We start from the raw sequence: 27,842 nt of genomic DNA, 5'->3' as shown, positions 1-27,842 counted from the left end.
CCTGTTAACAACAGAATATGCCATCTTTATTAACAGTACCCCGTTGGCATTTAACTTGATGAATTTGACCAAAGTACTTTGTTCATATAGGAAACAATATAATAAAGATATTTGTTAGCTAAAGTGCTAAATGTTCAGCACATGATGTATGATTCAAATCAGTCACAAATGCATCAAGAGATGTGCTCAAAAGATAACACTATGAGAGTGTTAGACCCCTAAGCCTCATTCTTTTGGGGCGCTTACAACACAGGAAGTGCTGGACAAATATTGAAGATACGTAACAACACACACAATAAACACCAATCTGGCCAAAAGTATCACATTAGACAAAAAAATAGCACAAGTTTAAGGAAATCAGAGGCTCACAGAAATGGCCATTTTAAGTTATCTGCATGGCAGATGGGCAGCAACAGATTTTCCCAATCATGTAAATAATTGCTGTAGCAGAGCAGACTTCTGTTAAATTTTCCAGGAACTATTTCTGATTAACTGCACTTTACAAAAAAATCTGTCACTAAAAATGACAATGTGAACCTTCTGGTTGTGCAGAGCAAAGAGGTATCAGAAGTTTGTCTCAACAGGAGGTTTTTCTGGAAGTTGGATGTTGGAGCTGATGACGGCTATGACTGGATATTCATTTTTTCCTCCCCTCTCATAATATGGCATTTTTGACATCTCATCCAAAGCGCTGGGTGCAATGGATAGTTTCACTTTCTGTTGGCGAATTGTACCAATAATATTAACTCACAACTGGATTTTACTGGATATGAACATCTTATGGTACCACATGCACAAATATTTCATTATTACATCTTTGGGAGAAGCAAGCAAAAGGGCAGTGTACATCACCTGCTTCAGTGAGCCAGGCAGCACCCACAATGTGTGAATGGCACCCAAAGGAATCCAGATGATGGAGGCCATGGCAATGACCCAGCCAACCCCCTGAGCCCAGGGAGGGAAGACATAGTTCTCATAGCGGGCTGGTTTGAATTGGATGATGGAGAAAATGAGGATAACCTACCACCGGGAAGAAACACTGAAGATGTCACATTTTTCACTGTAAATCATGTTGATGTAAAATTAGCCTGTTTACTTACAGTGACAAGCAGGGGAGCAACAATTAGCCAACACAGCCTGAAGAAGATGTTTGCTCTTTTTCCAGTCATCTCTTCTAGGTTGTCTGATAGTCGATTCACACCTGCATGTGAAAATCTGCTTTAGACCGGAAGCTTACTTGACATAAAATCATAAACTTTCCATAAAATAATGGAAAAGCGCTTTTCTCACCATAACTCCAACAGATAGCTACAACTTCAAAGAATGCAAGAAACATAATGGACACTATGGCAGTGTAATGGTCCATCAGCTGGAAAACATAGATTCCCACCTAGACAAAGAAGAAAAACAGTCTTTAGGACAGCAGGTAAAGGAGACTGAGGATCTCCTATTTTTGGGTATACTGTAATTTGGTTTAATTTTCATGTGGTAAATGAGGGTAAAAGGCTGTACCTGCATGACGCAAGGAATTCCTAAAAGGAAAGCTATGCCACAAACAGCGAGAACAAACAGTTCCTTTTGTTTGAAAATTTTAATCAGATGTTGATGGAATTCATCCATGAGACTGGTCACCATCACTTCAACCATTGCAAACTGTCACAGAAAAATATAATATATCAAATATATTATAATCCTCAACAAATGGCAGTTGTTGTTTTTTTTCAAATGCTGTTTCCCTGATTCCACATTAACTACCTCACTGTCCAGTCCGAGACAAAGCAGCATGAAGAAGAACATCACAGCCCAGAGCTGAGCCACTGGCATGTTGGCAAAGGCTTGTGGGTAAACAACGTAAACTAGTCCTGGACCTATGTGTATAAACATGCAAGGGGGCATTGGTGACCATACAAAATTAATTAGAACCAACTTATTGAACTATGACATGAAATTGTAAAAAAATGTGATGGAACTACATGGAGAACTTGTCTACAGTTCCAGCATAACCACTCAGTGGGGCAGACCTGAGTAAATAAAGGTCTTAAAATGTATCTTGAGCTGGACTCTATGGATATAAAGCAACAATGACACTGCACCTTGATCAAGACAAGAAACATGCACTACGATTATAGCCTACACTAATTAAGGGGTCTTGTCATACGCTCATAGACAAATCCAACACAGAGCTAAGGACATTACTAAACTAACTCTAACCACTTATTTTGTTTTCTTACCATCCACAGCTAGGTCGCTGACAGGAATGCCCTGCAGATGAGACATGTACCCAAAGGCAGAGAAAATGACAAAACCTGCCAGGATGCTGGTGAAGGAGTTAATGATGGATATAGTCAGGGTGTCTCTGTGGGGAGAGAAAGTGTTCGTTATTTTACTTTCTTACTGCTCAGAGGTCACTGTCACTTGTCACTGCTTAGGAAATGAGTGGATGACGATTTCTCGCTCATTACTTCAGTACGTTGTTGTTAAAGGAGTTGTAGCTAGACATGGCCATGAGGGAGCCAAAACCAATCCCAATAGAGTTAAAGATCTGAGCTGCAGCATTCACCCACACCTGAAACACATGAAAAACCACAGATCACTGGTGATTTCCACCACTGTGAATCAGCAACAATTTCATGTTGAAACTAATAATATGAATCTTTAGCTAACAATTCTCCTGTGGAGGTCAGACTGAGCTAGTATTCATTTCCAGTTCCTTGTTTCCTGGTACCTCCACTGAGAGCAGCTTGTCCCATTCCGGCACGATGAAGAAGGTTATTCCATTTAATGCTCCTGGAAGCTGCACATTATTGATCAGCAGGGCAATCAGGATAACATACGGGAACAGAGCTGTGAAGTACACCACCTACACACAAAGAAACAAAACATAGCTCACTTATTAACTGTATTTCTCCTAGTTTCTGTCTCAGTTTCTGGTTTTTTCATCACCTTTCCTGTTGATTTCACCCCCTTGAAGATGCAAAGATAAATCAGGATCCAAGCCAGAAGAAGGATAAGGAAAAGTTCCCACCGTATCTCTCCTGTCTCGTCCACTCCACTAGTCTGCTCCAGCATCCTATATCTTAAAACAAAATGTAAAAATAAAATAAGAGAATCTATGAGTTATGAATTCACAAAGTGCAATACACTGTCATCATTAAATAATCTCTCGGCTGCAAAAAATGAAAATGTTATTATAATTAGATGTGAATATATTGTAGCCTTTAGCAGGAAATAATTTCAGGGATAAAGCCAGTGTTTATGTTTGGAATGGAAACACTGGTAAGTCAGTCCACCCCTTTGCTCCACACTGACATATCTCACCATCTTTTTGATGGTTAATTGATCAACCCTCAGGAACGACCATTAAATTAATGCATCAATTAATTGGCATCAATATTTTTCTATCGACATCGGTTTGGACATCCATGGTAACCAGAAGACCATGGTGGTCCTCTGACTTTTCATCTAGAACATGCAACGTTTCACTCTTTAGTCAATGAGAGGGTTGAGCAGAGACATTTGTGGGATGAAGGATGAAGTCAATACATTTGTGTGACTTTTCCACTAGCTAAACTAGAAATTCACATATTTGGATCAGAATAAAGTCTGTTAGTCTGTGCAGATATTCTGGGTCTTGTTTTATAATACCTGTCTTCAAAATTACATGATATCCCATCAGCCTGAACAGGATTATTAAGCCACTTGCATAAAAAAATGGTAAATCTAATTAAATTGGAAAAAATTAAATTATAAGAGAATGCAATTACTAGCAAATCAATCAAAAATGTTTCTTCAAATTCTAAACAATATAAATACAATGCATTAAATGTTAAAACTGAGAAACTTTATTATTTTTGGAAGAAATATGTGCTTATTTAAATTTGATACCAGCAAAACATTTTTAAAAAGTTAGGACAGGGTATGTTAGCCACTATGTTGCATCACCTCTTCTTTTAGCAACACTCTGTAACTGTTGGGGACCTGAAAAGACCTATTACTTTAATTGTGAAAGTAAAATAAGTCTTGCTTGAATAAGGACTTGAATAAGGACTTCAACTGCTCAACAGTCCAGGGCCTTCTTTTAATATTTTTCATTTTTCAGTGCTCCATGTTTTTAGTTGGTGACAGGTCTGGACGGTGGGTGGGCCAGGTAAGCACCTGTTGTAACACCTGCAGAATGAGGAACCTGTCTGGATGGCAGCGTGTTGCTCCAAAACATATGATTCAACATTGATTGGCACCTTCACAGATGTGCAGGTTACCCATCCTGTGTTCATTAATACACCCACACAGCATCACTGATAATGGCTTTTAAATCATGAGCTTATAAGTCACATGGTCCCTCTCCACATTAACATGAATGATACATTGTCCATGATTTCCAAGAATTACAAATTGTGATTCATCAGAGCACGTGAAAATGTTGTACTTTGCCTCAGTTCATCTTAGATAAACTTGAGCTCAGAGAAGGTGGCCGTGTTCCTAAATTCTGTTTGCATGTTTTTTCCTCTGAATCCATGCAGTGATTTCCATTATATACAGAATTATGTTGGTTTATTATACATTGGTCCCAGAGGGCTCACAGATCCTACAGATTCTCTCTTTAATTGTTTTAATGATATTATGAACCAGAGGCATTGAAATCCCCTAATTTATTTGAAATGTTATGTTTGGAAATGTTGACCTTAAGTCATCAACATGCATTTCTCCACAGAGTGATGAACTTTACTCTATCTTTACTTCTGAAAGACCCTGGGATGTTCTTTTTATACCCAATTATGAAACTGACCTGTCACCAATTAATGTTTTTTTAATGTGTTGCAGTCATCAAAATGAAAATTAGCTAAATTAAATATCTTTTAAAAGTCTAACTTCTCTTTTCAAAATGTGATCTGTTTTCTTTATACCAATAATAATCCAAATATATATATGAACATTTCAAAAGATTTGCTAATCATTGCATTCTGTTGTTGTTTACATTCTAAACAATGTCCCATTTTTTCTGAAAATTAGGTTTGTAACAAAAACACTGATGAGATAACAACCTGTGTCATGCACGGCCCTTATTCAGCAGAAAATGCATATTTCTTTTTTTGCACCTCTCAGGTTACCCACTACTGCACTTTATAAAATGTTTCTGGATGGTGTCAGTGGGAAGCGGAATGTGTGTGTCTATCAAGAGCTAACAAAACAAGCTGTCTTTCATTGAAATTTTCCAAACCACAATTTACACATTCCATGTAATTAAATCACTTAACCCTCTCTAACATTTCAATATTTATTCACTAAGTTCAGTTAAACATGTTAATAAGTAAACCAATGTAAAAAACATGAGGATTCACTCCACTGTCTAAACAGGTAGTGGTCCATAACAAAAACTATAGGTTATTTATGAAAGTCTTCAGTGTGGAATCATAACCAATTTAAAAGATAAATTAAATATCTTCTATTCTTAATACTCACTTCTAGAAATAAAACAAAAAACATTTTACACTAGACTAATAATGAAGTTAGAAGGTTAAAAGTAACTTTTCCCATTCTTCTTTTAGAAACTTTAGCTAAATCTTATCACTAACCTTCACTTTGACTGATACTGTGTTTGCTCATAATTCTGGTAAGATATGATTTCAATAATTTCTATTTTGTGTATTAAAAACAAGTATTTCACCCCCATAATCTCCAGATGTGTTTCAGCAATTTTGTAATCCTACTATAGTCTAATTATTATCTGGTCTGCATTTGTAATTGTTACAACCAGTGGGGGTGTTTCTCAAACAGTGTGACGTACTTGAAGAACTCCTGGCTAGCTGTGGAGGAGTAGCTGCTGTTGGTGCTGTGAGTGGTGCAGTTAGGCGTATTCCAGGTGTTGTTACAGTTCTGCCAGGGTAGTGGAGCCTGGAAGGAGCTGAAGAGGTAATAAAGAGCCCAGGTGATGACAACGTTGTAGTAGATGCACATGATGAAGGAGATTGCCACTGAAGCTATGCCCACACCTGACGACAGATACAAATCATGTCAAAGTAAAGCCCTGGTTTCTGTTAAGACATCTTTCACCGACTAGAAGTATTTGTTCATGTCAAAGGCAGAAGTACCTTTTAACAAAGGGCAAACATTAGCCAAAGCGTGGACAGGCCCCCTCCTGGTGTACTGACCCACTATCAGCTCCATGTAGAGCAGAGGGACCCCCAACACCACCAACATGAGAAGATATGGCACCAAAAAGGCACCTGGCAGGAAGGGATGGAATCAATTGTCAGTTTACGACCGTGCTGGTATTTATGGGATCCTCTAATCATTAACCCTTGTGAGAGTGATCCTGCATTTGCTTTCCTTTTTTTTTTGTCCTTTCGGCTTATCCCATGAGTTCAGGGTCGCCACAGCGGATCATTGTCCACATGTTGATTTGGCACAGTTTTTACGCCGGATGCCCTTCCTGACATTTGCTTTCCTTACATTTTGTATTATTGTTAAAGTCAGATAAGATATCCTCCACAAAATATTATATCTTCATATCTGTAAACCAGTCTTCCTGTACATTCAGAACTTGTGGGCTTGTAACAAAATCTTACATGACATACACTGAAATTATTTAAAAGCTTGTCATCAATTTAATGCAATTTGAGCATTTTTGACACATTCAGCACTACTACACAATTTAATGACTGATTGGGACTCATTAGAAACACAGTTGGTAACCTTTGGAGCCAGTTTTGAGACAAGTTCATATACAGTATACAACATTTTCTGAGGTTAGTTGGGTTTGAATGTAATTCCATTCAAAGACTAAATGTTACATTGATTTCTCACCTCCCCCACTCCTGTAGCAAAGATAAGGGAACCTCCAAACATTGCCCAGGCCCACAGCACAACCGATCCCAGCCAGTGTGAACTCAATCTGCCTGCTCCATGTTGGTCTGCTACTCCGCTGATCCATGTCTGCTACCTGTGTCACCACTGTCACTCGTCTGGACCCAAACTCTATGGAAGGCTGGGCTACAGTTTAAGTGACCCTATGTGATATAACCTTCGTGTTTATTATCTTTAATGATTAGCTTTCCAATACTCCAGCATGCAGTGGCTCTGAGGCTCACAGATGAGGGAAAAGTTTGTCTTAGTTAACTAGTGTCACTAAACTTAAGACTTTAATTTGTGTAAAAATTCCCAATTTTACATGAAGGGATTACATTTTTTAAACATTAACAAAGACGATAGGATCGACTTTTTTTTATATATATATTAAAAATATACTTATTACATTATTATTTTCACTTTTCATTGTCTACAATTTGTCTTCCCCTCTGTTAAACTAAGATTATTTACATTACTTCACTTTATGACTTGTTTGTCACACAAAGGCAGTATGTGCTGTAACACATATTTCAGGTGGCATTATCACCCACATTCTTTTAACCTTTAAAATAACCAGAGAGAAATAGTTTGTCAATTCAAATAAAACAAACAAACAAACAAACAAAAAAACTATGCAACAGGTTTTAGAGCTTAGCTTTCTTTCTTTGCACTGATCTTCATTTTACTGTTGGATAATTTTCTGTCCTGATGTCCCCTATGACTCATGAGACAACAACCCACTCTATTATGTCAACATTTTAGAGACATAAAATTCTCTATTTGGAACATGGGGAAATAAACATTATTGTGTAAATTCCCTCTAAATAAATGTCTCACAATTACAAACAACTCATGACAAAAGTGGTTGGGGGCAGTCGTCTACCAAAAGGAAGTCAAATGATTAGAAATTAGATTTGTAACAAAAACACAAGGTCAGTAAACATAGCATACCAACACTGAGATATATTGGTATAGGGCTTGGCAAGGCTTACACACTTATATGAAGGCAGATGGAATCCAGTAAGATCCCCAAGGGACATGGGTTACTGAGAAACAAAATGGATGCAGCAGATTGGTAGAACAGTAGAAGCCGATAAACATGTCTGAGGTCTCGATCAGAGCGGCTGGTGGAGGAAGAAAAGACTATGGAGCAGAGGCAGGGGGTAAAAAGTAATGCAGTGAGACTGTGGGATGAGGAAGACATCAGATAGATAGATAGCTAGATAACCACTTGCTTTAACAGTGTGCAGCAGAGGGTGCCAGTAAAGCTTTTTTATTGCTGAACATTAAAAACCCAGGAAAATACAGAGTTTAAAAAGGCAGATTGATTTTCGAACAACACACAAATTATTATTATTTTTTTTAAATCAGCTGTTTAAGTAACGTGTTATAATGCTTGTATGTGTCAGATTCTGTTACTGCATATGGGCATTATCATTACACTGTTACATTACACCTGCTGGATATTGTATTTTGACTCATCTTTGTTGCCATATTAGAAAGTGTCTATAATTTTGTGACGACCCTCACCGCCCCCACACACAGAATGTTTGTGAATGCAGCTTTAAGGCTACTTTTGTTAGTTGCACTGGGCCCGGACTCGCTCCCATCTTTTTCTGGTCCAAAGCAGATCTTGAGCTTTGGCGGTGTAGCTTTAGCATGATCACTCATTCAATCAGCCACAACATGACACACAACACACCCTGAGAGCGGTGTGTGTCATGTGACGTCATCAAAGGCCAGTGAGAGTGAACGTCAACTACATCCAAGTTTACCGCCGTGCAGACAGACAGTTACCTGCAAAGGTACAATTCCCTCCACTCTAGTTTACCATTGTAATTACGGTGTTGATGAACGGTTATCTCCTCTATGTAAGCCTGAAAGCGTTGGGCGGGTTTGTGCCTGTACTGGATTCATTCCGTCTTTATTTGTAAGTGCTTGCTGTCAGTGTAGAATTCTAAACAAGAGTTAGAATGACAGCTTCTTATCAAATCAAACCTGAGTACTGCGTAGCTGCCTCTGCATCCGAATTGCCCATGCAACCAATGATACTGTACATTCAACAGAGGTAGAGTGTCCACTGTATCAGCAACTTATGAACACTTCAGTGATATCAGTGGGGATAAATACTGATGATGACTAAGTTACTAAACACAACGCTAAAGTCAACAAACGGATGTCCGTTTACCGTTTTGCTTAAGAATACGCTTCACAACTACGTGATTTTGTGAAATGGTATCCTCTGCTGTGGAGGAGGGGCAGCCGAGAAGGGAGGGGTGTTTCATCAGCTGAGTCAAGCGTCAGTGAACAAATCACGGAAGTGTGGTAAAGTGATATTCAAAATAAAATCAAACCACTAAGTTAGACATGTATTCATCGCCTCGAGTTTTATATTGAAAATCTTCTACGGAAGTAATACGTCTTATTAGGGGCGTGGAACAAACAACACAAGTGTTGCAAGGAAAATATTTAGTTGTAGGGAAAAAAAAGGGAGAAGAAAAAACGGGGGTTTTGAGCCGAATTTGTTGTGTAGGTGTGGATACGTGTTTTTTCTGTAGGGAAAATGGGAAACTGCCACACCGTTGGACCAAACGAGGCCCTTGTGGTTTCAGGTAACATAAAAGCTTTTTACACGATGTTTTGACGATGTTTAGCTTCGTGGGTTCCTCAGGCTCGAGGAAAAAGAAATAATTACACTTCCCTAACTAGTATTGGTTAACAGATGTGTTAAATATAAGCTATTTCCATTGTTTCCCCTCTCATTTTGAGGGCTTTTAGTTGTTTTAATATCCCATCACACATTATAAGTCGTTCAGTTTAGCAATAGCAATTGAGAGACCAGGATTAACACCGATGTTCGTGTGTTTCACCACAGCAACAATATTCCATTAATTAATATCCGTCCAAAGTGTATGATAGTGCTGTAATATGTTTACATCACGTGTCCCCACATTTTTGTCATTGGGATTAGATCAGTTTTGGTTTCACATGCTTTCGTTCTGGTTTCAAACGGTAATATTTTCTCAACTGTTTTCACTGGGAAGTAAAAATAAATCATTGGTTCCAGTCTGTTTCAAACACATCAGCAGTTGATGTTTCTCATACTCTTGTAACAATACACCTTGGATTTTTCTTCCCCTGAATAAAAACGTCCAGGATTCCACTTTGGCTGCATTTTTTGTTTTCTTTTATTTAAAAGTTTCTGAAATCACTTAGGAAGTTATTAACATCTAACAACCAAAATGACTGTTTTTAGCAACTCACTTATTACAAAATCAAAACTATTAGTCATGTCACTGAATTCTCCATTGATCTAGTACAGGTGAGCAATGCGCTGTTTTTAGGGGAGGCTGATCTTTGCTTCTACATAAACCTTTGGCTCAGTTATTAAACTTTGTTTTGTAATAAAGTGCAAAAAATATTTCTGGCATGCTTCTGAAACAAAGGCTTGTTGGTGTGGTTGTTGCTCTCTCAACTAGTGTACAAAAATGAGAAACCACTGGGATTTTCGATTGTGAGCAAACTTTCTACAGTGTCAGTTGTCTTACAGAGCAATGCTTAATGAGAGCCGATGTGAGTGGGTGTGAGCCGCACGTCTTGATTCCACACTGAAAAGAGTTTCTATACTTTTATTGAAGCTCAAATGATATGTAGCTCCACATTTTTGTTCCTCCTTTTGTTAGTTCCTCACTTACTTTAGTTGGCAGTGGCACTTCTCAGGAGTCAGGTAGATTTGAGGAGTAGCCACCCAAATTAATTAATTTAGTGCCTCAACTAATATTTATTAATTAGATTGTGTCATGAGAGTGCATATCCAAAAACCTCTCATGTTATACATTTTGCTTGTGGCTTCTTGGTTCAGGCTTCAAGAAGGCGACAGGTAAAAAGAACAGTTGTTTCATTAGGTTCATAGTTAGCTCAGCCATTTCTGTGGTCAGCACATTATGCAAATGTTAAAACAAGAAACCTCAGCAACTTTAGTAAGGTGTGGGTCAGTATGGTCTGCTGTTATGTTTGGTTGTATGTATCAAAGACAGCCCACCTCGCCCCTCTTGTCTGTCAGTTCACATGTGACAGCTGGGAATGTCCTACACTTAAGATTAAACTCCCAATCTGAGGCCACTGAACGGCACAAAGACGTGTTGCCTGAAATAACTTCCATCTTAATTGGAAACATTGCATTAGCTTTACAACTGTTATTACTATGATATGATGGGGGTTAGCGTCACATCATGCAACTTTGAAATTGGATGTGCTGAGTTTACTTTCAAAGAAACTACAAGTGTCTATTCTTGTATGAAGAATTGTTTGTGTGAGAGTTTAGTTGATATTATGAATTAGTTGGATGGTTTGCATTAAATAACACGAATCAACCACGTGTTGCACCACATGCATACAGCATTTAACAATGCTCATCAAGTCTAAGCCAAAAAGAATATCTAAATAACAGCAGCTCAATGACAATGAGACATTGACATTAGCAGCACACGCCTCTTAGGTTGCAACACTAACGTTTTAGGCCTCTAACATGCCTACATCTTGCTCATTTTGTACAGTAGACCACAGTATCCTAGCAGTGTGTGTGATTGGGAGAGAGGCTACACCAACTTAAGACAATACAAATGGCACTTGAAAACAGAGATGAACTATTTTGAGATGAAAATTTTGCTGATCCTTAAAAGTTTGAAAACCTGTTTGAGAGGTAAGATGTTTTTTAGGGTTCTAGCTAGAATATGGGTTAGGCTTAGGTATTTACTTGTAATGGTCATGGTTAGGATAAATGCCTGGGCAATGCATTATGTCATTACATTAAGTCCTAACAAGAATAGAAATCTGACCCGAGTGTGTGTGTGTGTGCATTTCATTTGTATTGCTCTAAACATCACACGATTGTTTTCTTTAGAAAACATAAAAACTGGGAGACTGCTGTCTTATAGATCTTCCCGTCGTCTTATCTGATCTGCTGCATTTACATTTAGGACTTTGTATTTTCATATTATTATGAAGTTATGTAATTTAACCTCTTAAGACCCAAGCTCTAATTTGTGTAAGTGTCCATATCGGTGGCCAATAGGTCTCAGTTAAGTAGAATTAACTACTATGGAAATATAACCCAAAATGTGATGTACACGCACGTGGACGCCAGGTTCTAAGAGGTTAATGATGTGTGAATTCAGTTGTTTTGTGTACATGCATATATGCATTTATTAAATTATCAGTATACAGAATTTTGATTACAGTTGTTAAAAAAAGGTGTTAAGCTAAGACCTTTTGCAGAAATGTATATACAATTCAAAACAACTGCATAATGTTCATGTTAATGACGTGACGTGACGTGACTACAGTTTCATCTGCATTGCTCTAAAGGTGGCTGCTGTGGCTCAGATCAGAAGACGTATGTTGTGGGAGGCTGGGCGTGGGCCTGGTGGCTCATCTCTGACATCCAGAGGTAAGATATATGTCTGCTCTGGGAAATGGTCTGTTGTTCAACATGTGCAAATATAGTGGTTCAAGACATATTCAGACCCCTGCAGTAATTGTACACTTTGTGTTTTTTTTTTTTAATGTCAAATGTAACCCCAGTAACCTTTAATGACAAAGAATAAACATTTGCAAGTGCATTAAAATCAAAATCTGACCTTAATACAGCTGAACTGTAGTCAAGGTTTGGACAGACCCAAAGGATAATTAAAGCTAACAGTGTTATCCTTACAATATGTGGACTGTCACAACAAAGTCTTTGTCATTACTGAGTGTCTATATATAGATTTTACACTCACAAAGTTTGCAAAACTTGAAAGTGTTTGAGTAGTTCTTAAAGTCACTGCACATACAGTAGTTTATTTCTCTGTGTTGTCCATAAATCAGCATTTGCTTTTATGGTGTGTTCCTTTGTAATGATGAAGATGGGCATTGTAGTTTATTTGAGTCTCAGTACACTGTTGTAATTACTCCCGGACACACGATGTCTATTAATCTGCAGCCGAAACCAGTTTCCAACAAAATTACAGCTGATTTAGGGAAAATAAAAGTTAATATTTAGGCCTTTATTTATAAACAAATGGGCTTGAAGTTGAGTGTAATAGACAAGGAATGGAGGTTAGAAAGACTGTCACAATGTGTATTTTGTTCTTTTTATAGAACTTGATGACAAGAAAAATAAAGTATAATGCCTGACTTCTTCTTTAACTTGTGAAACTAACATTTTTTGTTTGTTTTTGTCTTGTGAATGTTTTGGATGAAAAAGTATCCTTATGACAAGGGTGTTTTTCTCTCTTTTATAAAATATAGCAATCATACAATTCAGCCATAACATTGATATTAAAAATGAATGTTTAACAGATGTGTAAACATAGTGGCACACCACTGTCAGCAGCTTTTACATTCAGTTCAGCTGAGCCACTTTCTGAGATAACAGTGGAACAATAAACAGATAATGGCGTGGTCAGGTAGAGGTGGAAAAGAATAACTGTTAACCTCATGGTGCGTTGGACTCTACTTAAAAGGAACTGAATATGTTATTAATTTAAAATTGTGTCTGACAAAACTTGAAAAACCAGAAAACAAAACCTAGTGTGAACTAAACCAAGTCTAATTCCAACAATTCCCACAGCTGAAAACCAAGCCATGTAAAAGAAGATACACTTTGAGATTTGCTTAACTTTGGACCCATTGTAAAGCAGAGATATATGTGAGTTACTGCTCTGTTGATGACTTGATGTCAATGAAGCAGCTTTTGTTTGGAATGAAAGAGTCTACAGAGTCTGGGCTTAGTGTCTAAGGTGATCACAAATTTAGACTAAACAACCCATAATTTTAGAAAGTTGTCTAAAGTCAGTGTTTTGTACATATACTGCTTTTCACTTGAAATCCTCAGGTCCAACAAACCTTGTTGGTACAAACGGATGACTATGTACAGTAATGCTTTTAATTAAACTAACCTTTGATAATCTTCTTTAACTCTGGAGCTTCAGGCTTTAAATAATGTGTATTTAGTGTTTGCCTGCCTCTTCGTTTTCTCTTTGCTAACCTGCTTTGCTTTGTGTGGTGTCAACCTCGCCCTGTGTCAGGCCTGGTGTCTCTGACATATTACCTATTTCTCATCTATGTTTTTAGTTACTAGGAAATGTAATGGTAGACCTCAACAACAACATAAAGCTAAAGCTAAAGTATGATAGCATTTATAAATCCCCATTTAGAGACAAACCATTACAGGAAGCCCTTCTCATGTATTTTTATTCTACATTTTGTTATCATGTGCAGTTTTGTCATCATGATGAGAACAGGAGAGACTCTTGCTCTCTAAACTATAGTAAACATTTCAGCTAAAAGCTTTCATGTAAGCCAGGAGCTGGACGGCATTTTAAAAAAAGGGGGGCAGACAGAGACATTGTGGCTTCCTGTTCGCAAAGCAGTAATCCTATTAATGCCCAGCCCTGTTACTCATTGATCCAATTCCTCTAGAAAGATGGAGGAGCTTTTAACAAGAGAGTCTTCTCCGTCATGCATTGCTGCAGTCAGTCTCCCATGCATTTGACTCCTACAACAATTCTGTTGTGTGTCTGAGATGTTTCATCAGCTTGGTAACATAATGTAACAGAAACAATCAAGTTACAGTCATTGTGAAGTTGAGGATAAGGATTGTTTGTAGAGGACATTCCTGTGTAATCTTAATGCAAATGTAATCTTGTAGAGAAGCCTGTCAATACTGTTTTGAGTAGCACATGTATGGATCTTGCTTTTGGCCTTAGTGTATTTAAAACATTATTAACAGATAGCTTGTACTGTAGGTGTGTTGTAGCAATGTCGATTTGAGGGTATTTGTCACCTTCATAGATAAAACGAGCAAAATGTGCTATTGTGCCTTTTACCCCTTTCCCTCTTTCCCTTTCTTACTTCCTCTTGTTTACTGACATTCCTAAAAACTGTTGTCCAACTTACTGTTTGCCTTTGCTATTCCCACCTGCCTGCCTGGCTGCATAGAATGTCTCTGGAGGTTATGACCATCCTCTGTCGCTGTGAGAATATCGAAACCTCGGAGGGTGTTCCCCTGGATGTGACAGGGGTGGCTCAGGTAATGCATTCCAAAGCCAAGCAGTGGCTGGTGCTCAAGACCATAGGGAGACACACACAAAGTGGTTCAACTAAGTGGTTAATGTTGCCTGTGTGTGTTTGGTTTTTCTCACTTTCATGACTTTTTTTTCTTCTGCAGGAAAAAATCAGCTGTCACTAACTTTGGCTTTGACATAGAGCCGAACTCTTGAGTCACATTTGGCAACGGACGCACTAAATGAATGCTGTAGAAACAGGATCTGAGAAACCCAGTGCAAAATTTAAATTTATGTATTATGCGAATGAAACTGCATCTGAAAATAATTACAGCAAAAATACAAATATGATATAATATTGTTTTGTTAAAGCATTTCATTTTGCTCCGTTGTTAGTGATCTGGAGTCCTTGGGTGAATGGTGTCACTTTGTCCTGAATTGTTTTCCACATGTTCTGGGCCTTTCCTTCATTTCTTTTCCCCTTCGAACATGTCAATTTTTTATTTTATATTTTTTCACATTCTTCACAGGATAACGCTTGAGATTATGACCCTTCAGCCCAAGTGTGAGGATGTAGAGACAGCGGAGGGTGTAGCTATTACTGTGACTGGGGTGGCTCAGGTAAATCACCACACTTTTCTGGGAATGCCAGTTCAGACTCCACTAACCCACACTTCCCTGCTGCTTTCCTTTTTTCAGACAACAGCCCATAATCACAGCAGAAGTGCTGTAAGTATTTCTTACAGAGGGCTCAAGTTAAGATGTAGTTTGAAGACACTAAGCTACTGTTGCTGTGCATGCAGATGTTGAGTTGACACTCATATCTGTCCACAAAGCCTGTAGTTTTCTATTCTAAGCCAGCCTAGGTTCAGACTGGTTGTAGCACTCTGAGCAAATTAGCCTTCTTATTCACCTGAGTGAGACCACAGATGTAGCACAGTTCAGGTGGCACTTCCTGTTTCATATTTCATTGTCTCACTGGTACCTGTAGCAGCACACCCACAACTATGGTGTTGACAGTGTGCTTTTTGGTACTAGTGTGACAGGAGAAGGGGTTTATGCAGAGCCTAATGCATTAATGTCAGTCTCATTGTTATACGTTTTATGTGTTTGCTCTTTGTTTGAGCCTGTTCTATGAAATTTTTTTTATTATTGTCACTGAAATGTTAAAGAGAAAATCCACCACAATGCAAATGGGCTATATGTCTTTACTATCTTCTCATTTAATTTTGTTAAACAACCTTTACACATCATAAATGCATTGACAATACTTCTTAATACTTATAAATCATTAAAACCAAGACACTAGCAACAGATGTTTATAAGCAAACTAACAACCAACAATAGAAAATAATTTATTAAAGAAATGGGGGAAAAAACATACATTTATGGGACTTTAATAATAACCATAACCCAGGAGCAAGATTATGCAAAGATTATGCAAACTAAACAATAAGTGATAAGCAAATCAAAACTCAAGCAAGTGCAGGGTTGTAGTAATGTGGCTTTTTTTTGTGGTCGGCCACATTCAGCACATTTTGCAGTCAGTTTAGTTGTTTCCTGCTGTAACAATAAGAATACTTGTTATATCAGGCATTAACATGGACTATATACTAATTTTAAAGGACCAGATTTTAGATTTTAACTCTATTTTAAATGAAACTGCATGTTTGCTTCAGCAGTGATTGCATGGCAAGTGGAAGTGCAACTTTGCCTCTATCAATGCCAAAGTCAAAAACAGTGCTGTGGGTATCCATAGCAGCGTTTCGCTCATTGTGTGACATATAAATCCAGGTCAAACTAATTGTTTGCTCATTACAGACAGTCATGTCTAGCTACATAGAATTGCTAGGTCTTAAAGAGACATATAAGCAACTCGTAACTAGTTTGAAACAACTATAATATAAAGTTTTTTTTCTTTTATGGTGTATTTTCTCTTTAAGAACTTGTTATGTACATGTAATTGTGCTCTTATTCATATCCCAGTTTTGTGTGTTGTCTTGTGATTGTCTGTATTTCTGTCTGTATTTCTTTCTATGTTGGAACCAAGCTGCCTTATCAGTTCTGTATTTTGGCCACAGTCACGTTACTCTCCTCTGGGGCTTACTCCATGCATGCTGACAATGAGCCGACTGTTACAAGCCGAACAACCCTCACTCTCATACATTTAATTTCAGAAAGGGCTCATCCTGGCACCATTTAAATGCAAAGTCACTGTGTGTTTGTGTGGAGTGTTTGTCCATTGGCAACAAGCGTAGTGTGGCTTTCTTAATTCACAATTCAGAGGGGAGCCAAAGTGAAATGTTGAATCTAGGATACTGATTTCACTTCACCATTCTAATAAGATAGAATTCTTCTTCCAAGGTTTACCACATGACTCTAATTGGTCATTTCTTGCAAAAATCACAAGACCCAGGGAATCTGTCACTGTTAAAAAAAAAACATTTTTACACTGTTGAGCAACAATTTAAGTTTAGGAAGTGATGTAAACACTATTATTGTTCACACTTCCTGTATTTGTGCTTTTGAGATATGTATCTTGAAGTAACAATTCAGAGCTGGCAGGACGAAGGGTGGTGTCATGTAGGCAAGGTCAGGAGTAAAGGGCAAGGCTTCATCTTTTCACCAAAGTGTTTATTCCATCTCGGTCATAGCATGGCTCCCCCTGCTGACTGTCTGGACTGGCCTGTGTGTGGTTGTGTGGCCTTGCAGCCTTTTTTTTGTTTTGTTTTCAGACATGTGTTTTTGAAGTATAAGATCCATCTTCCCTGACATTGTGTTGCCCTCACTTCTTGTATGAGTGCATGTTGTAAATGAAAACCATGTGCAGAGCTCTCACCTAAGGACCCAGCTCACTCTTTTCTTACAGCTCCAGTGGAGTACAACATCACCCAAAGCATTTTAACTTCCTGAATGTATAAGTGATGCTTCTTACTGTCACTGACTGCCCATGTTTTAATCTTGTAAACCTTAAACCCGTGATTTGACCTATTTTTTGTTTTTATTATTATTTTTTTTCCCCCTTTCATTCAATTCCCTCAATTTCGAATTATCCTGTTTATTTTTTTACGTAACATAAAGTGTTTTTTTTTGCGTTGGGACTGGTACTACTAGACAATTAATCAGCTTAAATGTTAGATTTCTTTCACTGAAATGTAGAATTAGACAGATAATATATCCTTCTATTTAAATCGGTGCCTTGTGAAGTAAATCTATGGGTTGCCTTTGTAAGCTTGCAGATAATTTTAGAACAAATCTATGTCTGCAAATTAATGCTGACCACTAAATACTGACAAGGATGCTGCTGAGTACTGGCTGCATGACCAGGCGAACATACAGTGTCACTAGACTGTGATTATTAATGAGAGGAAAACAAAAAATCTATCAAAAGTGAATCCAAAATAATATTAAATAAGACCTGAAGCAGTTCATCACACTCCTTCATTTTTGTCAGTTTTTGTCATTATTCAGTTATGTACCCAAAACTCACTCTTTATGCGTCCATGGTCAGTAATGAAACCACTTACAACACTGTATTTTTTTTCTTTTTTAATACACATCTGCTGGTGTAAAATTAAGAGTCATGTGTGGCACCTAGTCAGATGATACCACAAAGAGCCAGTACCTGTTGTGTTTTCATCTCTGCCAAAGCTACTTGTGCCTGTATTGTGCTTGTGTTGTGCCTATGTTTGCAAATGTGTTTTGACAATCTTTGTCCAAACTGGTACCAGGTGAAGGTGATGACAGAAAAGGAACTGCTGGGTTACGCCTGTGAACAGTTTTTGGGGAAGTCGGTCGTAGAGATCAAGAGTGTGATTCTGCAGACGCTCGAGGGTCACCTGCGTGCCATCCTCGGTGGGTAGCTTCCCAAAGATGCATGGTCACTGCCAATTTGTTTCCTTGACTAATTTTCTTTTTTCAAACATATCTAAGCTGTCTATGCATATATAGCAACCCAACATGATGCATGATTTTGTGAATATTTTCTTCAAAATGTAGATACATCTCTGTTACTATATAATGTACCTTTTGAAAGTATTTGTTGATATATTTGGACTCTCGGAAAGGTCAGTAATCCAGTTAGCACAAAGGAGACAAAATGGCACTGAACAGGAGATGGTAGCTACACATACCATTAAAATGTGGATTCATTCCTGTGGATGTTTTTCCTAAAAATTCTATACCTGCAACTTTTTCAATGCCAAAGTATCTAAGGCTGCTTGATGGCATGGCCCACTATGTTGTAATTGACTGTTGCACAATTATGCTGTTTTTTGTTTGTATTTGTTTGTTTTCTTTCCCTGCTCTTGATGTTTTGCGAACTCAGGTCAGTCCACCTGGGATGAAAACTATATAGAACACTGACTTAAGGCCGGGAATGTATGGACATCTAAGGATAGATAAGAGTTTTCAATTTTAACAAAGAGATCTCCAAGATTATTGGACCACTTTGGAGAGTCTCTGAAGATTTGTTTTAATTTGGAATCTGTTTAATATAAAAAAACAGCTTGACAAAACTCAAAGATCAGTGGAGAATATTCTTACAATACAGAGAAGAATAGTTAAACATGCTGTTTTCTTTTAAACTGGAGAGATTCTCTCTAAGACATATTGGTCAAATAGTCCAAAAACCCATAAATTTCACATTTCAAATTTAGATATCTTTACAGTGATAGGCCTTACTACTTTGAAAGTATCATTGATTCTCTTTACTTGATGTACATTTACGTGATGTAAAATGTAACACTTCCTCTTCAACAGAGAAGGAAGCATTAATAGTATCAAGTATAAAAGTTGTATGAATTATAGCTTGAATCGTTAGTGTTTCTGATGATGGTGAAGGGTAGCAAACTGTGTATGACAGTTTTTTTGGTTTTTTTTGTTTGTTTTTTGTCCTTTCGGCTTATCCCTTGAGTTCAGGGTCGCCACAGCGGATCATTCTCCAAATGTTGATTTGGCACAGTTTTTATGTCGGATGCCCTTCCTGACGCAACCCTATCCAATGTCTACCGGGCTTGGACCGGCAATGCACAGCTGGTGATGGGAATGGGCTGTTAGGGGTTCAGTTTCTTGCCCAGAAACAGTTCGACATATAGCCAGGACCAGGAATCGAACCACTGTGTATGCATGACAGTATCAGTGATAATCTAGCCATTTTGTTGTACTACTGGCCAAGCTAAATGATACACGGGAGAAATTAGGGTTTAAATCTGAAGGTATTGTTAACCACTTTTTTCTATATTTTAGGCACCTTAACAGTTGAGCAGATTTACCAAGATAGAGACAAATTTGCAACCCTGGTGCGGGAGGTGGCAGCACCTGATGTTGGCCGCATGGGCATTGAGATCCTGAGCTTCACTATCAAGGTTTGAGAAATGGGAAATTTGCTTGATTCTGCTCTTATGTGTTGACTATATGTATAGTTTTGCTAACTTATATAAGAATAAAAATTTGCCATATACTACATCTATTTTTTATTTCCTCCATAGGATGTATATGATAAAGTGGATTACCTGAGTTCACTGGGCAAAACTCAGACAGCAGCAGTGCAGAGGGATGCGGACATCGGAGTGGCAGAGGCAGAGCGAGATGCTGGCATCAGGGTAAGAGAAGCTTTTAGAGGAAATTCAAACTACAAACAATAGCAATTCAAAAACATCTGCCCTGTTTGCTAAAAGCTAATAGCTATCACATTAGAACACAAACAAACTGCTCCTGCTCCATCTCACTACGTATTTATTTTGGACCCTGTCATTTACAGGAAGCTGAGTGTAAGAAAGAAATGATGGATGTGAAGTTTTCAGCTGACACAAAAATGGCTGACTCCAAACGAGAACTAGAAATGCAAAAAGCTTCCTTTAATCAGGAAGTGAACACAAAGGTATCACGTTGAATATATAGCTATGTTTTCAACAATCCAACACGAAAGTAGAATATTAACAAAACCTGCATTTTTCAGAAAGCAGAAGCCCAGCTGGCGTATGAGCTGCAGGCAGCCAAGGAACAGCAAAAGATCCGTCTGGAGGAGATTGAAATTGAGGTGGTGCAGAGAAAGAAGCAAATCACTATTGAAGAGAAGGAGATCGACCGCACTGACAAAGAGCTCATTGCTATGGTGAAGAGACCTGCTGAGGCTGAAGCCTACAAGATGCAGCAGCTGGCTGAGGGACAGAAGTGAGTAGATCCCTCACAGTTTACTCCTCTCTTTACACACCACACTAATATTTTACCTTTATTATAATAATTAATCCTTGACTAATGACTTTGAAGCAGCACACTTTCCACACCTACACCAAAGTACATGCTGTACATGCCGCACAGTCCTTTTCATGATCTCTAACCCTGCTCCAGGATAAAGAAAGTGCTAACGGCACAAGCAGAGGCAGAGAAGATCCGTTGCATCGGTGAGGCTGAGGCCAGCTCCATTGAAGCAGTGGGAAAGGCAGAGGCTGAGAAGATGAGGCTGAAGGCTGAAGCCTACCTCCAGTATGGTGAAGCTGCCAAAACAGCTCTGGTGCTGGAAGCTCTGCCCAAGGTCTGTGCTATACATTTATACACCACAGGTGTTTAGGGAATTTAGTTTATTGGTCTGATTGCCCAATGTGTTTGCAACTGGGACACAGATTTTTCTATTTAAACTGTAACAATCAATCTACATGTTAAAGCATCTAGATACGCTGGTGAGAGATACAGTCCTAACTTTGGTCTTTCTGTTCAGCTCCTCTTAAAAAGATCTTTTTTTAGAGGAGCTGAACAGAATCAACAGTAGTGTGTGTGTGTGTGTGTGTGTGTGTGTGTGTGTGTGTGTGTGTGTGTGTGTGTGTGTGTGTGTGTGTGTGTGTGTGTGTGTGTGTGTGTTCAATTTAACTTTTTTAATATTGTGCCAATTCACCACAAATTCATCTCAAGGTACAGAATAAAGTCAAGACTATAAAGATGTATAGCCCTAGGCAACAGTGGAGAGGAAAAACTCCCTTTAACGAAAGAAACCTCCAGCAGAACCCGGCTCAGGGTGGGCGGCCATCTGCCTTGACCGGTTGGGGTGAGTGGGAAGTGGAGAGAGAAAAGAAAAGAGCAACAAAAAACAAGAACAGGGAGAAAGACAACTACTGAAAAAAGAAGACACAAATTTAAAGTCAGAAAGTGGTGACAAATAAATGTGGGGTGAGATGAGAGAGGGAAAGGAGCTCAGTGTGTTAGGGGGTGGGTCCCCTAGCAGTCTTAGCCTATTGCAACATAACTATGACTAACTATAAGCTTAATCAAAGAGGAAGGTTTTAAGCCTAGACTTAAAAGTAGAGAGGGTGTCTATTCTATTGTAGATTTATTGAGAACCTAATGGAGAGAAGCTAATGAAGGGGAAATATGATCTCTCTTGCTAATTGCAGTCAGCACTCTTGCAACAACATTTTTGATTAATTGCAGGCTTTTTAGAGAGTTACTGCAGCATCCAGAAAGTAAGGAATTACAGTAGTCCAACGTAGAAGTAACAAAGGCGTGGACTAGCATTTTGGCATTACTTTGAGACAGGATGCTACTAATTTTGGCAATGTTCCGTAGGTTGAAGAAGGCTGTTCTAAAGGTTTGTTATTATATGTGAGGTAAAGAACAAATCCTGGTCAAAGATAACTCTAAGGTTCCTTGCAGTATTACTGGAGGCCAGAGTTTTGCCATGTAGAGTAACCATGTGGTTGTACAGCATATTTCTGACATTTCTGAAATACTATGATTTCAGTTTTGTCTAAATTTAGAAGTAAGAAATTGTGGCACATTCAGGCATTTATATCTTGTAGGGATGCTTGAAGCTTGATTGACTGATTTTTTTTTTTTTTTTTTTTAATCTGGTTCCAGCATAGCAATGGAAATTTATGTAGTGTTTTTGGCAACAATGCCAAATGGAGACACACACACACACACACACACACACACACACACACACACACACACACACACATACATATATATATATATATATATATATAAAAATAAATAAAGTATTGGTCCTAACACAGAGCCTTGAGGAACTCCATAGCTAACCTTTGTGTGCGTGGAAAATTCATCATTAACATGAACAAATTGGAATCTATCTTATAGATAACATTTAAACCAACCTAGTGCAGTTCCTTTAATCCCAATATCATGTTCCAGCCTCTGTAATAAAATGTTGTGTTCAATAGTGTTGATTGCAGCGCTACGATCTAACAGAACAAATACAGAGACTAGCCTGTCATCTGAAGCCAAGAGAAGATTATTGGTCACTTTATCAGTGCTGCTACTGTACTATGATGAACTTTAAATCCTGACTGAAAGTCTTCAAATAAATGATTCCTGTACAGGTGGTCACATAACTGCTTTGCAACTTTTTCAAGGATTTAAGAAATGGCTAAGACAGGCTTTTTTTAAGTAGAGGGTTGATTACAGCTACCTTATAGGTGTGTGGTACGTCCTATATGTCACTCTATTTCTCACATGTATAAATAGTCTTGAGTGGATGAGTCGGTGAAATAACAAACAGATGCTCACTGTGTTTTATCAGATTGCCAGTAAAGTGGCTGCGCCATTATCCAAGACCAATGAGATTGTCATTCTAAGTGGAGAGGGCAGCCGCGTGACTGGAGAGGTGACCCGTCTATTAGCTGAACTCCCCGTGTCTGTCAACGCCCTCACTGGGGTAGATCTAACTAAGGTAAGAGTGACAGTGTCCTCCAAGGGCAGTCTGCATATCTCATCAGACTTCTGTTGTGAGACTAAATTTTTGTTTTTGTTTTTTCTCTACCAGCAACTGGTACCATTGCTACCACTTATGATTGTTGAAAGATATTAGTGTTTGTACTTCTTTAGCAAAAGATATAAAGAATTCAAGGCAACCTCATAATACTGTTGTTGGACCATACACTTGCTAGAATTTAAAAACAATAAAACCAACTGACCAGAGGGCACTTAATAGAGCACAAATGCCCATCAGTGATATAGATTTGGCATGCTTTAGTCTCCATGTTCATCTTTTATGTCTTCAGGGACTCCACATGGAAAATCTCAACGCCTGCTGGAACAAAGCTTAACAGTTGTGACTAAAAATCAAACATTTAAATGTGTTTATGCTGAAATGTCACCATAACATTTAGGTTATGTGTATTTGTCAATGTTAATTGTTATCTTGCTCAGCTCTTCTCAATAGGGTAAAAAAAACACCTCAATATAGCTTTAGGGTTTAAGAGTCAACATAAGCAATGCTCTGATGTCCCGGAGATTTTGGACATAACGTGTGAATGAACTTTAGTTAGCTGTAACATAAATGCATGGTGCGTGGTCTCTCTATAGTTGACATTACACAAACATAGAGAGCCCCTCCTTAGCTGTGGTTAACCTTCAAGGATGCAGAAAGCACACACCCCTATATATAAGTACAAGTGCTGTCATACTTTGTAGCAATCCCTGGTCTTTTTTTGAGGAAATTTCTCATCTGCTCCAATATCATACAGCGTAAAGATGCTGTTGACAGACAAAATGTAATATAATACTGTATATAACTTTAGTTTTATGCACCAGGGCCAGTGTTTATTAATCTCTTTTAAAACCAGCTAATCCTCCTGTTCCCTGATCCCACAGATCCCTCTGCTCCAGAAGATGATCAGCCCACAGTTCCAAACAGCCATCTGATGAATCAGGCCAGAGACTCATCACTCCGAATCCTTCAACATATATCTGCCTCATGCATGAAAATATTTTTTTACCCTCTGACTCCTTATGCCATTGCCTTTCACCAGATACACTTGACATCAATGGAGAGAATTTTATAATTTTAGTAGATTTGTAATTTTCTCAAAAAAGCAAACAAACTGGGAGCTTACTCTGAGATGACCAGGTTGTATGTATCTCCTGATGTTTTTAGTTCTTGTTTTAGACACATAGATTTATTGCACTGTACTAGTTAGCCTGGATTATATGCTTCAGTACAGTTTAATTCAACAAGTTAAAGAAGAATTGGTATTTTTTTTAGAGAGGAGCTGCAGGTGCTGGGCTCCACACCATCGACAACAAATCTCAATATTGTACTCCTCTCCAGAGCTGTAAATTTATGCATAGAGTCTTTAGAGCCCTGCTTCCCTGTCATCTGTTATGACATTTATTCACCTTTGGGAGCAGAGTGTTGTAGCGTGTGCCTCTTCATGAAAATGTGATTCATCTAATGCCCAGTTAGTGAAGTAGCTTGCAGATGACTAAGCAGTGTGAAATGGGTAATTTTTATTTACTCTTTATTTTTATAACTTTAACTCTTATAAATTACTTAGACTTAGAGAAAACTGGTTGGATTACAAAACCGCTATTACACTTAAGGCTCTTGAGATTTTCACCAACTGTTATATTTAAAATTGTAAACTTTACATGACATTATCAGTCACAGTTGAAGAATTTGTACGATAATTCTTACCTCATGGTATATTGTCACATTTTCTAATGTGCAGTGCCTGTTCACCACTTAAGTGCCCAAACCTTAGGACAGTGGTTTGGCTTTAGATTTAGGTCAATGTATCACTGTGTTATAGATGGATCATGTTTAAATATTGCTCCCTGTTCTCCTAACATCTGCTCATACTAACAGTAGTGTTTACTTGTCACTTTTGCTGCATGTTTGGACACAGGTAGATATAAAAGCTCAGCAAATGTGTATAACAAAGCCATACTTAATCCACATCATTTCTATTAAAGAGGCCTGACAGGCTTACTGAACTTTTTCATATTACCTCATGGACTGTAGCACATAGTAGACGTTCACAATGGAAGCTTTAATTAATTTTGTCACCTCTCTCTCCTCCTAAGGTGAACTGTTGATCTGTGCTCCTCCTGCATATTTTAAAAGGTAGCTCAACACTAAATCTATTATAGCTATAGCTGAAAAGCATTGCTGCACTGACCTCTGAGTGCTAAAGGTTTCCATTGTGTGGCATCTCTGACTGCATCTGATCTGTAATGACAAAGCATAAAATTTTACGTTGAGTTAGAAGTTTGAAATTAAGCATGTGATCAAGTAATAAGCACTGTACATGGTGTTTGTGCTCAGGTTGTCTACAGTTCGGTAAAGGTAATGTGAATGTTGCAGTTGGATTCACCTTTGCAGGAAGTAGTTAAAGCTTGTTTTCTTATTGACTGGGTCAGTGTTAATTACTATATGTAGTCTGTTTCATTTAACCATCAAAAGTGAGACCAGTGTTGAAAGGAAAACGTAATTATCGCTCGTGTTGATGGACACCATGTGCACCAAGTTTCAGCTTCTAACAGAGTTAAGCCTTAGTTGTTGCACATAGTTTTCTCCTCTTCATATTTTTATATCTTTTTTTGCCACTATCCATCCTGTTAATCTGCACACTGTTATTTTCTCTGCTTCTTAATTTTTTTTTTCCCCCTTGTCTATTGCATCTTTACATTATCCATGTCCATTACATTATTTTCAGAATCTGTGACCATTTTTTGTGTTATTTTTTCAACTGAAAGTCCTAAAGTTATCATAATTATGCAGTTTTTCCTATTTTTATGTGAAACATGAAGTGTGGTGTTTGTTTAGTTTGTGGAGATTTCATTGTTTGTTTTTATTTTCTTTTGCAAATACATACAATAATATTAATTCACTGTTTATTCAGAATGTGATATAAATAACCATAACTTTTTATGGCAAGTAGTTTTAAAAGGTTTAAACACCATTCAAACAAAGATCACCTTATCATGGAAACACTGTTTCATTTTCAAACTGATAAAGCATGGCAGATTTTGTTTCCATATTCAGTGCCTTTGTTCAAAGTTGAGTCATACTTTAATGTGCGGTATCAATCATATTTTTGTAGTTCTGATGGGATAGTCTAACATGAGTTTACTGTAGGACAAAGGCTTGTATATGAAGTTTATACACACAGTCTTGAGCTGTAAATTTTGCTCTTTCTACCTTTTGTCTTATATGTACTTTATAATACAGTAGTACAAATGTACACACAAACACACTGATCTATATCTGTCTATATAGATAGAAAGAAATTAGATGATAAATATACATTTAGTGTTAGAACTCAGCATCTTTTCTCATAGATCCTAGACCTTTTAGAATAATGAATTTTCAATCATTATTTTTGCCATTATATTGTGTGCATTGACTAATCAATATATTATTGGCAACTTCCTGTTACACAACAAGTAGCATTTGAAAGGAGAATGCAGTTAAAGACCAAACATTATATTCCTATGCCTTAACTCATGTCTTCATCTGTACATCTGTTGTCTGTCATGGAAACAATCCACTGCATAGAATTTGTAATGAGGATTTATAATGGGATCCAGCATTGTTTTTCAAGCACGTGTTCATGTCAATCTTTGGTGTGCTGTTCTATATTAAATGTTACAACACCTGCTGTTGGCCTTAATGTCTGTTTTTTATCGAGAGTAGTAAAGCTTGATTTAGTAGATAATGATTAAAATGTACATTGTCAGGCCTGCACCCGAGAAAGATCACATCTCAATACTGTACATGTGAGATTTAATGAATAGTAAATGATTCCAAAGCAGTTTAGTGGTTTAAATAGAAAAAACACCTCGGAAAAGACAAAATTAACAGATATTAGAAGTTTCAGTTGTCTTAATATTTGGGAAATGAATCATCATCACAACTGGACTATGTTGAGAGTGTGTGGTGTTCGCTTTTGGCAACATCAGCACAGATGTGTCCTACACTACAGTGTTGACATACTCATTATCAGAGGTCTGGAGGCCTGTGAAATAGCTATGACATATGTTCAGTGTTAGCCAGTATAAAGTATAAAAAAGTATTGTTGGTTGCAGTAATCATTCCTTACTAAATGTACTGCATGATGAGCTACACCCAGACTAAGGAGCAGAGCTCCATTAAAAGGTCCTTCTTATTGTCTGAGGGGGAATAATAGGGCATGTGAACACTCCCAAAAG

At 37.9% G+C, this 27,842-nt stretch overlaps 2 protein-coding genes across 3 annotated transcripts; one reads left to right on the top strand and one right to left on the bottom strand.

The window, feature by feature from the left end:
- Positions 1–23: 23 nt before the first annotated feature.
- si:ch211-283g2.1 (sodium- and chloride-dependent GABA transporter 1) lies at positions 24–7,005 on the bottom strand. Its single transcript, XM_067494390.1, has 13 exons — positions 6,805–7,005; positions 6,090–6,224; positions 5,786–5,990; positions 2,944–3,076; positions 2,726–2,860; positions 2,463–2,566; positions 2,232–2,356; positions 1,756–1,868; positions 1,513–1,653; positions 1,291–1,390; positions 1,101–1,201; positions 853–1,020; positions 24–717 (listed from the first exon to the last, which is right to left on the bottom strand). Exons 1-13 carry the CDS (start codon positions 6,929–6,931, stop codon positions 565–567), a joined length of 1,740 nt encoding a protein of 579 aa, XP_067350491.1. The 5' UTR covers positions 6,932–7,005; the 3' UTR covers positions 24–564.
- A 2,265-nt stretch (positions 7,006–9,270) lies between these two features.
- LOC137109012 (flotillin-2a-like) lies at positions 9,271–27,292 on the top strand. 2 transcript variants are annotated; one of them, XM_067494315.1, is made up of 11 exons: positions 9,271–9,458; positions 12,214–12,295; positions 14,830–14,920; positions 18,626–18,749; positions 20,142–20,260; positions 20,384–20,497; positions 20,656–20,775; positions 20,854–21,068; positions 21,246–21,429; positions 23,431–23,580; positions 24,504–27,292. In XM_067494315.1, the coding sequence occupies exons 1-11, from the start codon at positions 9,410–9,412 to the stop codon at positions 24,552–24,554; spliced, it is 1,299 nt and encodes a 432-aa protein (XP_067350416.1). In that variant the 5' UTR covers positions 9,271–9,409; the 3' UTR covers positions 24,555–27,292. The 2 variants fall into 2 exon arrangements, with proteins under 2 accessions (XP_067350416.1, XP_067350415.1); XM_067494314.1 differs by lacking the exon at positions 14,830–14,920 and adding an exon at positions 15,425–15,515 and having other exon boundaries at positions 9,272–9,458.
- The last annotated feature ends 550 nt before the right edge of the window (positions 27,293–27,842 follow it).

This window comes from Channa argus, chromosome 24 (assembly GCF_033026475.1).
Source record: "Channa argus isolate prfri chromosome 24, Channa argus male v1.0, whole genome shotgun sequence".
Lineage (NCBI taxonomy): Eukaryota > Metazoa > Chordata > Actinopteri > Anabantiformes > Channidae > Channa > Channa argus.
This window is presented reverse-complemented; position numbering and strand designations above follow the sequence as displayed.